The sequence below is a fragment of the Palaemon carinicauda genome, chromosome 24 (assembly GCF_036898095.1).
Source record: "Palaemon carinicauda isolate YSFRI2023 chromosome 24, ASM3689809v2, whole genome shotgun sequence".
NCBI lineage: Eukaryota > Metazoa > Arthropoda > Malacostraca > Decapoda > Palaemonidae > Palaemon > Palaemon carinicauda.
Window position 1 is genome coordinate 12,395,056 of NC_090748.1, and position 13,408 is coordinate 12,408,463.

The 13,408-nt window shown below is 36.9% G+C and overlaps 1 protein-coding gene across 1 annotated transcript; it reads left to right on the plus strand.

The window, feature by feature from the left end:
- Positions 1-2,258: 2,258 nt before the first annotated feature.
- On the plus strand, positions 2,259-3,817 carry LOC137618028 (uncharacterized). The gene is made up of 3 exons (XM_068347947.1): positions 2,259-2,400; positions 2,892-3,376; positions 3,680-3,817. The coding sequence occupies exons 1-3, from the start codon at positions 2,259-2,261 to the stop codon at positions 3,815-3,817; spliced, it is 765 nt and encodes a 254-aa protein (XP_068204048.1).
- The last annotated feature ends 9,591 nt before the right edge of the window (positions 3,818-13,408 follow it).

Below are 13,408 nucleotides of genomic sequence, written 5' to 3' on the forward strand. Positions count from 1 at the left end.
ATGTTGTCTTGGTTTTATCCGGCAATAGTGCATAGATGCAGAGTATAGTGTGATGATCCACCAAAGCATGAACTGTATATAGTTGGACAAATATTTCAGGTACCACTTTAAATGTTCCATCCAAACACCAATGATGATTATTTTTTTTTAAAATGCAATGCTTTTGGTCGTTCCAAATATCGACATCCTATTGCCGTCAAACTTCGAGTCATGCAACAAGAAGTTTTCACCTCTAGTTGTTTTTACATAGTTTTCCGGTAAAACAAGATCAAGGGCACTTGAAGGCAACGGTAAATAGTTTCTCTTTTTCTGCTTATAGCGTCGAACATCTCTTCGAAGGAAATGGATTGAAGGTAATTTTGTAGCTACCTCGTCTGATATAGCCATTATTAGTTGAGTGGTCTCTTCTGTATGTTGTGGAAGTTCTTTAATTTCTTGCAATACTTTTGTGGCTTCACATTTTGCAGTATGTGGTGCATGTGTGTGAGACTGTAACTCTTCGATGACCTCATCTTGCCTCACTTTGACTTTTGCATTATATGAAGCTTTAGATCTCCTCCTTTCACATTCGTAAGATACCACACCGTTTGCCAATTCTTTTTGCTTAATACAAATATATCCTTCACGAATTAACTTCAGCTTGCCTTTATTACTCGTCACGAACTCTTATCTTCTCTGGGTGGATGTAAAGTGATTTGTAAATTAATTTTGGAAGACTATTCAGTTAAATTTAAAAAAAAAAAGTAAAAAAAAAATACGTACGACTTCACTGCCATTTTGTGAAAATATGTTGAACTATGTAAGTTAAAAAAAATTACCTTGTTAGAAAAATTAGTAAACGCCTTTACCTATAATACGTATATATATATATATATATATATATATATATATATATATATATATATATATACACATTTATATATTTATAAATAATTACAGATGAGCAAATAATTGCCCTGCTATTTTTGTTAGACATTTAGTCCAGGGGGATTTTGTCCTGACACCGTCTCAAACAGTTATTTCGTGGAATATGTGCTACACATTGCACGTTAATAACCATTAACATCCTCAGTTCACTGAAAAGTTAATTTCAATTAGTCGTATGTGATTCTATAATGCCTCCAGACGTGCTCCTGAAAAATGCCTCCTCTCATACATGTATCCTGCTTAGTTATAAAAGGTTTTAAGGTCCCCGATAAAATGTATAAAGCGTTTGGGCCCATCAGTATATAGTTTTTAAAGTCTGATTCATAATCAATTTGAGTTTCCTTTACAATGGATAAATGGCTCCTCTTTTCCCTCTGTCTTTGCAACTAGTCCTTCCATGTACCATTCCATTGTTCTCAAAAGATCAGGAATAACCATGAGGAATAATCTAATTTATTGGATTGTGCTTCTATTTTATGGTGTACTATGGTTATGATGCTTCGTACTTGAAGCTGACTTCTACTGCTTGATTCTCGAGTACAGATTATAACATGACATAGATAACAGAGATGCCAGCGGACATCAGCTTTGGACATTTCTTCCGGTCTTTGTCTGGTAAAAGGAGTAGAAATCCTGGTAGTAAACTTCATCTGGTACCATTGCTTGTTACCATATCAATTTCCTCATTTCAATACTTATGACGTCATTCTCTTTTAATTTAGACATGGTAACAGTGTTTGTTCGAGAGAAACTCTGTTAAATGTGTGGGAGCACCTTTAGTCTGTGGTGAGTTTTAGGAAAAATTGTGGGTCTGTATATTCTCAGACTTCTTTTGGCATTATGTTTGTGGGCAAAGTAGACGAGCTCATAGATGATTTATAAATTTTTTACTTTTATTTCTGAAACTTAGTTTTCATTGTTCGGTCATTAATACTAAGGATATGAACAAGATTATTTTTCATGTGGCTTGTTTGTTACTGGTGAAGATACTTTGGGTAATGATGACGGAGGAAATTCACTTACTAGAAAAATCTTTGTCTTGAATGATAAAGACAGTATTAGAATTACAAAGGGCTACTAATGAAATTTTAGATAGTTTTAAATTCTCAAATTAAGATACAGAAAAATATGAAAAGGCCATGGGACTGAATGATAAGTTGGTAAGGTTTGCACTTAATAACATAGGCAGAGACAGGGATGGTAGGCTCAAGATGCCTTTAGGCCTACTTTAGAACGGTCTTTCTCATCTCGGTAAAAACTGCAGTTTAGCTGAAGCAATTTCAAAATCAAATGACAAGACATACAAAAATAACAATTCTTGAATTTAATAGATGAAGTGTTCAAACAACAAAGAGGAAAGCGGTGTTATTGAGAGCATTTATAATTTAGAAGTGTTTTTAGAAGATCATCCAGGTTATAACTTTCTTCCACATAAGCCTGTATTCAAAACTGACAGACCAACTACAAAATGCCGTATAGTATTATGAAATCTCTCTGAAGTGGATTAAAAGGAACCAATGACTCTCATAATTAAGTTATGGTTTCAGGACCTTCATCGAATCGGAAAATCACACCCTCCTTATTGCATCTTCGATTTGATGAAAAAAATCTTGAAATATATTTAGATGATAAAAAAAGCTTTGAACCAAATCGCCCTGACTCCATACCTCTTACCGACATCTAAAAAGGAGAAGAGAATGAAAACAAGAGCTCAAAAGACTGGACAATCAAAATAGTGTTAATGGCGGGTCTCTTTGTATAAAAATATCTGGATATTTTCTTCGTAGATATGCCGAATTACTTTTTTTTAACTATATATTAAACATCTTTCTTTGAATGTAAAATAAATAAATGTTACAGGTAAAAATTTTTATTGAAAATTTACAAAACAAAATTAGTTTTTATTTTCAATCAGATGTGGCCCAAGGCTGCCACAAACTAGTTTGTTGTTGTGCGTGTTGTAGATATACTGCATGTGGTTGTGGCTGGTGGTGTTGCGGCTGGTGGTGTAGAAGCTGTTGATGTTGCGGCTGGTGATATTGCGGCTGCTGGAGTAGTGTCTGGTAATGTTGCGGCTGCTGGTAGTGTTGCAACTGCTGGTGTAGAAGCTGTTGATGTTGCAGCTGGTGATATTGCGGCTGCTGGAGTAGTGTCTGGTAATGTTGTGGCTGCTGGTGTAGAGGCTGGTGGTGTTGCGGCTGGTAGTGTTGCAACTGCTGGTGTAGAAGCTGGTGATGTTGCGGCTGGTGATATTGCGGCTGCTGGAGTAGTGTCTGGTAATGTTGTGGTTGCTGGTGTAGTGTCTGGTAATGTTGTGACTGGTGGTGTTGTGACTGGTGGTGTTGTGACTGGTGGTGTTGTGACTGGTGGTGTTGTGACTGGTGGTGTAGAGGCTGGTGGTGTTGTGACTGGTGGTGTAGAGGCTGGTGGTGTTGTGACTGGTGGTGTTGTGACTGGTGGTGTAGAGGCTGGTGGTGTTGTGACTGGTGGTGTAGAGGCTGGTGGTGTTGTGACTGGTGGTGTAGAGGCTGGTGGTGTTGTGACTGGTGGTGTAGAGGCTGGTGGTGTTGTGACTGGTGGTGTAGAGGCTGGTGGTGTTGTGACTGGTGGTGTAGAGGCTGGTGGTGTTGTGACTGGTGGTGTTGTGACTGGTGGTGTAGAGGCTGGTGGTGTTGTGACTGGTGGTGTAGAGGCTGGTGGTGTTGTGACTGGTGGTGTAGAGGCTGGTGGTGTTGTGACTGGTGGTGTAGAGGCTGGTGGTGTTGTGACTGGTGGTGTAGAGGCTGGTGGTGTTGTGACTGGTGTTGTTGTGACTGGTGGTGTAGAGGCTGGTGGTGTAGAGGCTGGTGGTGTAGAGGCTGCCTTAGATATGCCTCAAGATCTCCAATAGCTGAAGGAAATTTCTTCAGAAACATATCTAAGGCTTCAAATGCTTCTTGAAGCAAACCAGTAGGAGGAGAAGGCGAAGGAGCCAAGGGAAGGGAACGACGCCCAACGTAGAGTCGTTGCCTCTTCCTCTGCGGCTCTTGACACTCGCTGAACTGCAATAGGAAGGAGAAGACTCTAGTGAATGAACTGGTTGTCATGTATAACAGTAAGAAATTCATTGGGAAATTCAAAATTGCACTGCAGAACAAATAAAAATTGAATGATACAAAATGTGTTATTAAATTTTACATAAACTAGACTTCTGTTAAAAGATGGTTAGCAATACTAAAAAACGAAGGGTGTATGTTGTGTACTCACAATAGAACCTGATTTTTCCGTTGAATCTGTACATCGGCGACGTTTCGAAACATTGGAATCATCTGTAAAATAAAGAGGAAAATTAGAGGAAAATTAGTTAAAATGTTTATTATCATAACATTGTATACAAATGTTTAATCAGGATTGAATGAATAATCTAATTTCTTCCTAACAATTGGTAAGTTATGTACTAAAAACAATACATTTAATTTATATTAGGAAACATACACTCATTTGGAAGTTTCCTCACTAGTTAGTTATAGTCCTGTTTCATGGATCAAACCTCATGTTTATGCACTGCTTTCATTGATAATAAGATGCCTGCAGATATTCGTGTCTGCAACATGCTTTTAGATGAATAATAATTTCAAAACAAAAAGTTTGCGAGGAAATGGTCAAACTGAACAGGGCTTTGAGTCTCTGCCAAAAAAGGATCAAGAACCAATGCAGTCTAAGTACACTTGGTGGAAACATATATAGCGCATAACCTCAAACAATACATTTGAGCTTTCCACTATGACACTGGTATGCCTGCAAAATCACAATATCATCTATCGAAAGATAGACGATAGACTATTCCGATAAAATTATCTCTAAAGCTGAAATGCTTGTTTACATTAGTGTCAGTTTCATATATTCTTATTATAAGCTAGGCTATAACCCTAGTCTGAAAACAAGCAAGATGTTGTAAGTTAAAGGGCCCCTACAAAAATGGAAAATAGCCCACTGAGGAAAGAAAACTAGGAAATAAACAAAGAGAAGAATAAACAATCAAAATGAAATATTTCAAGAACAGCCACGTCATCAAATTGCAGAAGATTTTTCACATATAAACTATAAAAACTTAAATGTCCACCTCCTAATACCGCTGCTTACCATGGATAAAGAGTCTCTTCTACCCTTACCAAGAAGAAAGTAACCACTGAACAATCACATTGCACTAGTTAAACCCTTGAGCGAAGTATTGTTTGATAATCTGTGTTGTCAGATGTATGAGGACAGGAGAATGTGGTAAGAATAGTCCACACTATTCAGTATGTGTGTAGGCACAAACAAAATGAGCCGTAACCAGAGAAAGGGGTCCAATGTAGTAGCCTGGCCAGTCAATGGACCCAGTCACTCTCAAACGGTAGTATCTCAACGGGTGGCTGGTGCCCTGGCCAACCTGCCACATATGGAAGATATATTTATTTAGATAAGTGTATTTGCACATTTGACCTTGTTTGGGGAGGCGACTGAAAGCAGAAGCTCCAGCAAATGCACTGTCAGTGCATTTACTGTAGAGACAGAAAATGCAAATTCCTGAAAGCAGTGGTCAAATGACAGACTGAAAAGGGAGGCATGAAACAAAACGCCCAATCGGCAAAAACTCCAAAATCAAACTGAATGACTGAATGAATGGATAAAGGATATAGTTAGTATGTGCTACAAAGGAAGAGCCGGGCCAGGAAGATATCATAACCAAAAATTATAGAATAACAAGCCTCCCAAAACCGAAGAAAGAAGTTAACTAACTAAGGGGAGAGAGGATTGGACAAAAAGCTACAAAAGACATGGCTCGTTGGTAGCAGGTCCATCGCCACAAGTCCGTCCGCCCAGTAAGGGTTGGGGCACATCTACTCTTGGGGAAGTTAAATGTGCCTCAGAACAAAGTCGTTGCTGCCCAACTCTCATGCAAATACTGAAGAATTATACAGCGGATCAAGTGAGGTGACGAACGAATAATTTCAAACTACTTAAACCAGCCAAATGAGGTTACTTTCGATTATAAATATTGCCTATAGCCACACTTCCATAATGGCGATGGCCCTGTTTGGTTTCTTCCTCAATTCAAGAACACAAAGTTTCTGTTGCACCACGCAAGGGGTGAAAGATAGCTATTTGGGTTAGAAGAAACGCCAGGTTAGGCGATGTTCTAGAGTTTGTTTCTATTGAAATGTTTGTTTCAGTCGTAACTTCAAATGTTACACCTGGTGTCTCCCAATCAATATTACCCTTATGTATTTACTTATATTCCTACACTCATTTCACATATGCTGTATACATGTGCCAACACACACATACACACACACTATATATATATATATATATATATATATATATATATATATATATATATATATATGTACAGAACACATTCATGGACATACATTACGCTCCGTATTAATTAGATGTTCAACAACATTGTATGTATATTTAGAGATCGGCGGATTTATAACCAAGTAATGTATAGCGCATGGATAGATATAAAACGAAAATTTGCAGTTACGAAAAGTAACTGCAAATTTTCGTTTTATATCTCTATCCAGCAAGAGTTTTCCTTCCACGGTTATATTTGAACTTTTATTGTAAAGTCAGTTGGAAACCAAATCTTTATTGTACACTTACTGTCGTTTAAAAATCCCTAATTGAAAATGCAAATGGAATTTGGGTAAAAAGTAAAAAAAGAAAATCCAAAAATAAACAAGCAAGGGAACTCGAATTGGCTAAAGGAATAAAAATGGGGCCCACACTAAACATACTTGTCAAGCCTCCCAGGGTCATCTCAGCCTTTCACACCAGGTAACAGCTTGGAGACATTTCATGCAAGGGTAACAGGCTTATTCGGATCATTTACTGGCTCATTCTGACCTAACATGTATTCACATATGTAATATTGTTTTATAATATTGTTTCCCTTGTTTTCGATAGTCAACCTGGTGACTTATTTAGATATATTGGGTAAGCAATATCATTTACTTATCAAAACTTATAAAATGGTTCATCGAAAACGAAAGTCCAAAACAGCCAAGCAAAGGTCCAAAAATATCCAAATTATCCAAAACAGGCGAGACTAAGGACCGAATAAGCCTGTATTTAACTACTGTACCAGAAGGGAAAACCAGAATATATGCTGCTCTCTATCCTCCTCTATATACATCGCTTTTCGAAACTTGCTATAAGAGTGATATTATCACCTAACCTCCAAAAGAAAGAAAACTCGGCAGTAACTTCTCGTGAGGTTACTTACGAATAACTATTTGACACCAGATTTCACGAATCAGATTCAGGATCGTTAAAGATTCCCGAAATCCTGGCACAACCTCCAATTCACACGAATACATAAGAAACTAATGGATTTCATGAATTTGATCTTGTACTACAGCAATAATTGATCATTAAGAAAGGGACCTTTACAGAATACCGAAGAAACGCACCTAGTTCCCAAGATCTCTGAACACAAAAAAAGTACTATTCACAGAAATTACGTATGACAAAATTGTTATCAAATCATCCTTACCCTCCAAACTCCATCTTGCAACACAATAAACAAAGTTTTCTTCGAAGTATCGAGTGGTCGAGTACAAAACAATTAAGCTGATGTTGACACTTCGACTGACTGAGCTCGAATGAGGCTGCCTGTCTTGCGATAACCATCGCCAAGTTCCCGCCAATCAGAACCACGTGATTCCCATAACGTCAAGTAGGGCGCACCACTGCGCCACCAAAGATACTGTATGGAACCGAATCAAAATGGCGGCTGTCATTCCTTTCTTGATGTCTTCTTATAGTAACTTCAAGACAGAAAATCGGCGATAATGTTAGCATACACAATTTACAACGCTTGAAACTCCAATGCAGTTTCACATGAAATCGGAAAGAAAACGAACACAATGTTTTCATTGTTGAATTTTATTCGATCAACAAATCACAATTGAATCAAATTGAATAACGCATTTACTTGGTCTTTTCCATTCATACCTTAAAGAATCCACCAATAAGAATATTTTATGAAAACATTTTCAAATCTACGCGAGTCTCAATGGTTCCATGGAAGTAGCCTTCAAGAGTATGTCATCTAATCTTCAAAATTATTCGGTAGCTGACTTCACTCAAATGAAAACAGACGACTGTTGTAAATTATCGTGAGGTTATGTTAGGCACAAAATACATCAAAGCTACACGTCATTTGAAAGCGGGAAATTATATTGTTAAAAGAATTCTTGGAAATTACTGAAGAGTTGTCATCACACGAATTACAAAGCTGTAAGAACGAGAGAAATTACAAACTCAAGATTTACGAGGTCAATCACCTGTATACGCAGAACGAGTTCTAAATGGCAAACAGCCATTCTAGCAAACTACTTTCTTGAATCAGATTACGGATTTCTAAGGCAAGAGCCCGTGTCTTGCATAAGGTAGGGCAATCTAAAACGAACGAACTATTGGATCAGAAGTGAAAAGAGAGACATTTTCTCAGTCGCTTAAACATCTGTGGGTTGATCTCTTACCACAGAGTTCTAGTCTTGAACTACCGAATTCTTTCGCCTTTCTAGTTCGTATAATGATTTTTTTTAAAAAAAATAATTCTCGTAATTTCAAAGGATTCTGTTTAATGTGTTATTTCCTGCTTTCAAATGATAAGCTGCTTTTTTTATACTCCGTAGTTCTCATGTCACAAGATTTTTTTTTTTTTTTTCCTGAAGAAATTCCCCAAAAATCATCCTTCGTCTTAACACTAAGATGAAGTTTTACAGGGGAGTTTGACAACTCTCTAACACTCCAGTAATATAAGACTACAATTATTTTTCATATGTAATGGATAAATTTGTTTTGAATGCACTTTCCTTAATCAATGAAGGTAACAAAATGTTTTTGTTTTGGTGATCAGCTGATCACTCACCAACGCCATCTACATGCCAACTAATGTTATTCAAGCAATCGACACTACTTTTCTTTATTTTACTTTGATGGCTGCTTTTCCGGTCCCATACAGCAGGGGAACCCCACTCTACAGAACCTCCACTGTCGTTTTACCTTGTTCGTTCAGAGTATTTAACGTTTCATATCGTGTATTGTTCATTTACTGTTAAATCGTCACTGTTGTATGTCTTGAAATAAGAAAGTCTTCAGTTTCCTCTTGAAAGCCTTAATGTCTTTAATTATTCGAATGTTTCGTGGGAGTTTATTATATAGTCTCGGGGTCGCATATTTGAAGGCTCTGGAGCCTAAAGTAGACATAAATCTAGGTTCCAACAGTTTGAAGCCATCTGTAACTATTCTCTTGTCGACACGATTTGTTGGCTGCGCAATATGTAGCAATTCCCTTAAGTATTTAGGACGACCAGTTCTGATAACTTGGTGGGTTATTGTACATATTTTAAATTCAATTCTCGCTTTAATCGGCAGCCAGTGTAAATCGATTAGTATAGGGGTGATTCTTTCTTTAGGTGGGACACCTTTTATCAGTCTTGCTCCTCTGTTTATTATGTTTTGTAATTTCTCAAGTTGCACTTCTGGTAAATTGTAGTAGATAGAGTTGCAGTAGTCAATCCTGGTAATAAAACAGATTATCAAGTTTCTTTACATAATTTTCGTCCAGGTACTTTTTTTTTATAAACGCAATATATCTCAGATGATAACCAGCAGTTTTTATTACACTATTTATTTGAGCATTTAGACAGATTACAGTCAAGAAATACACCTAGATCTCGAACCTTACTAGATATCGGCACCAGTCATTATCTAAGTTCATTTGAATATCACCTAAGTTTCTCACGCTGTTTCTCTTGCCCACCACCATGAATTCAGTTTTGTTCTCATTTAATTTTAGTTGTTTAAACGTCCATTCTCTAACACTATCAAGGATTCGGTTTAGAGTTTCAGTAGTGTCGTGTATATAATTTATGGAGAAGTAAAATTGTGTGGTATCTGCAAATAGTTTAAACTTCACGCCATGACTTTGTAGCATTTTCGATACACCAATAGTATAGATGTAGAATAAGATTAGGCCAAGTACACTCCCCTGGGGTACCCCTCTGTTTAAGGGTTCATATGATGAATAAGAGTTTCCAATTTGTACACAGTAATTTCTACCAACCAAGTAGTCTTTTAGGTAATCGAAGGCTTGATCTTCAATGCCGATGGACTGTAGATCATTTAGTAGCAGTTCATGCACAACTGTATCAAAAGCAGCACTGAGATTGAGCAGTATTAAGATGCCACATTTATTTTCATCCATAATTTCTAGTATATCATTTACAACACAGCAGATGGCTGTCTCCGTAAAGTATAGTTTTCTGCAAGCAGATTGGTTGTCAGGCAAAGCTTCTATTACTTCTAAGTGGCTGACTAGTTGTTCAAGAATTACATAATATCTTCAAGGTTAATAAAATGAATAATTCCAAATTAAAAGTAGCCCCAATTACTCAATTTTAGAAACCGCCTTAACGAAGCCTAAGAAATACGTCGTAATAAGAATACTCACTTTTGGCTTTCAAATCAAATGTGCTCTAGATGATGATAATAATAATAATAATAATAATAATAATAATAATTTCAGGTAAAGGCCATATAGCCTACAGAGTTCCATAGAACCAGTGACAAATTGGCTCTCTCTCTCTCTCTCTCTCTCTCTCCTTATCATCACCCCACCCCTTTTAGTCTCGACCAATCACCAGATGTCTCGCAAACTCGCTCATTCACCACTTTATTTGACACCCTTCTCTCTCTTCCTGCACATAGTCCCGCCCACTCTCTCCATCAATCACAGTCCGCAGCCTCTCAGTTACGCCCACTTTCTCGTCATCAAACAACACCGCTAGCATTACAGCTCCGCCCACTAACTCCTCATTAATCTTAGCCCCGCCCAATTCCGTCCTCAGACTCCCTTAACGTGATCTTCCAGTTTCTCACTTTGGTTTCTTTGGGGCGATTTTTTCTTTTATTGATTATTATTATTATTATTATTGTTATTATTATTATTACTTGCGAAGATACAACCCTAGCTGGAAAAGCAGGACGCTATAAACCCAAGGACTCCAACGGGGAAAATAGCCCAATGAGGAAAGTAAATAAATAAACTACAGGAGAAGTAATTAACTACAAGAATAAATTATTCTAAGAACAGTAATAACTTTGAAATAAATCTTTCATATATAAACTATAAAAACTAAAAAAACAAAAAGAAAAGAATTAAGATAGAATAGTGTGCCTGAGTGTACCCTCAAGCAAGAGAACTTAACCCCAAGACAGTGAGAGACCATGGTACAGAGGCTATGGCACTACACAAGACTAGAGAACAATGGGTTGAATTTGGAGTGTCCTCCATGAACTGATGTCATCTCTCCCTACACTGTCTGTTTGGTTACTCAACGCGCGGCAAAGTTGCACTTCTTTGTAGCATGGTGTGCCAGGAATTCCTGTGTCCAACCGTACGTCGAAATTCAATACGTTTCAGTTTAACGGAGACGCATCAAAATTAGTCCCTAATAATATTATATGGATTATTTTCAACAATTTGAAATCTTCTTTCACAATAGGATTGTTCCCGATTTAAAACAATCCATGGGAAATCTTATTTAAAAACATACACTGTTAAAGATTTGCCGCAATGATCGGTAAATGCCTGGCATCTTTTATTCCAGGATTTTTAGTTTTAAAACCGGATTTATTGAATTAAAGGAGTGATATTACGGTCACCAACCCATAAAAGATAATAAAAAAAGTATGGTAAAATTACAGTCGCCTGTATTTTACTGAAATACGGCTGGGAACAGTATTATTTTACTGACAACCTCCGATTAAAATACAGATTTTAAAAGTGTTTATAAAAGCAAAAGTAAATAGCAATAGTCAGTCCTCCTCCTGAAGGATCTTGTCTATATAAAGGAAGGAAATTAACATTCTATATCAAATACACCACTTGCAGAATACAGTGATAGAATCATTGGCCAGAAGATTCGTGCAAATGAATATGAAGTAAATGATCTTTTGTAACTAAATATGCCACATGTATACATCGAGGAGACCCGAAAACGAAAAGTAAGAAAAAAATAACTATTTATGAAAAATCAGGCTTGAGAACTTTATATATGAGGCTATAGGCCTATACAAAAAGATGTTCCGCCTGGAGGTTTTTGCACATGAAATAAACAATGGAGTAGGCCTAACCATCTGTAAGAAATGTGGTATTTGCAATCATTACTATTATTATTACAATCCTGGTTGTAAAAACAGGATGCTAAAAGCCTAAGGATTCCAAATTTGTCCTAATAATAACTAAATAGGCTATAACCCTGACTGGAAAAGCATGATGCTATAAACCCAAGGGCTCCAACAGGGGAATTAGCTCAGTGAGGAAAGGAAATAAGGAAACAGATAGAATAGTGTGCTTGAGTGTACCCTCAAGCAAGCGAACTCTATCCTAAGAAGAGTGGAAGACCATGGCAGCCTACAGAGGTTATGACATTACCCAAGACCAGAAGAGCTGCTTACGCAAGGAATAATCCTTATCCTGAGAACAAGATTCCATTTGATATCAAACACAAACAGAAGGAAACCTCTAGTAAGAAATGAAGCATATTATTATTATTATTATTATTATTATTATTATTATTAGCTAAGCTACAACCTTAGTTGGAAAAGCAGGATGCTATAAGCCCAAGGGTTTCAACAGGAAAAAAAGGCCCGGTGAGGAAAGGAAGTAAGGTAATAAACAAATTATATGTAAAGTAATAAAATATTCAAACAAAATATTTTAAGAACACTAATAACATTAAAATAGGTATTTCATATGTAAATTATAAAAAGAGATTTATATCATCCTGTTCAACATAAAAACATTTTCTGTATGTTTGAACTGTTGAAGTTCTACCGATTCAACTACCCGATTAGGAAGATCATTCCACAACTTGGTACCGGCTGGAATAAAATTTATAAAATGCTGTATAGTATTGAGCCTCATGATGAAGAAGGCCTGGCTATTACAATTAACTGCCTGCCTAGTATTACGAACAAGATGGAACTATCAGGGAAGATCTGAATGTAAAGGATGGTCAGAGTTATGAAAAATCTTATGCACCATGCATAATAAACTAAATGAACGACGGTGCCAAATATTGATATCTACATCAGGAATATGAAATTTAATAGCCCGTAAGTTTATAGAAACCAGTATTCCTATGAAAAACATGCACATGATAAAAAATAAAGAGAAAGCGATCCCCAAAATATAAAAAAAAATGCTTCGTCAAAATAATGTTATAATTTGCTATTGACGATCACTTTCTTTCATTTTCTTGTAGATGAATGTTCTGTCTTACGACTCTGGCCTCCTATATTAAGATCTGCAATATCTAAGGAGAATTGTTCCAGAAACACATCCAAGGCTTCAAATGCTTCTTGAAGCAAATCAGGAACATGATGTGCAGAAGGAGGCGAAGGCGGGCGAGGAAGGGAACGACACCCAACGTAT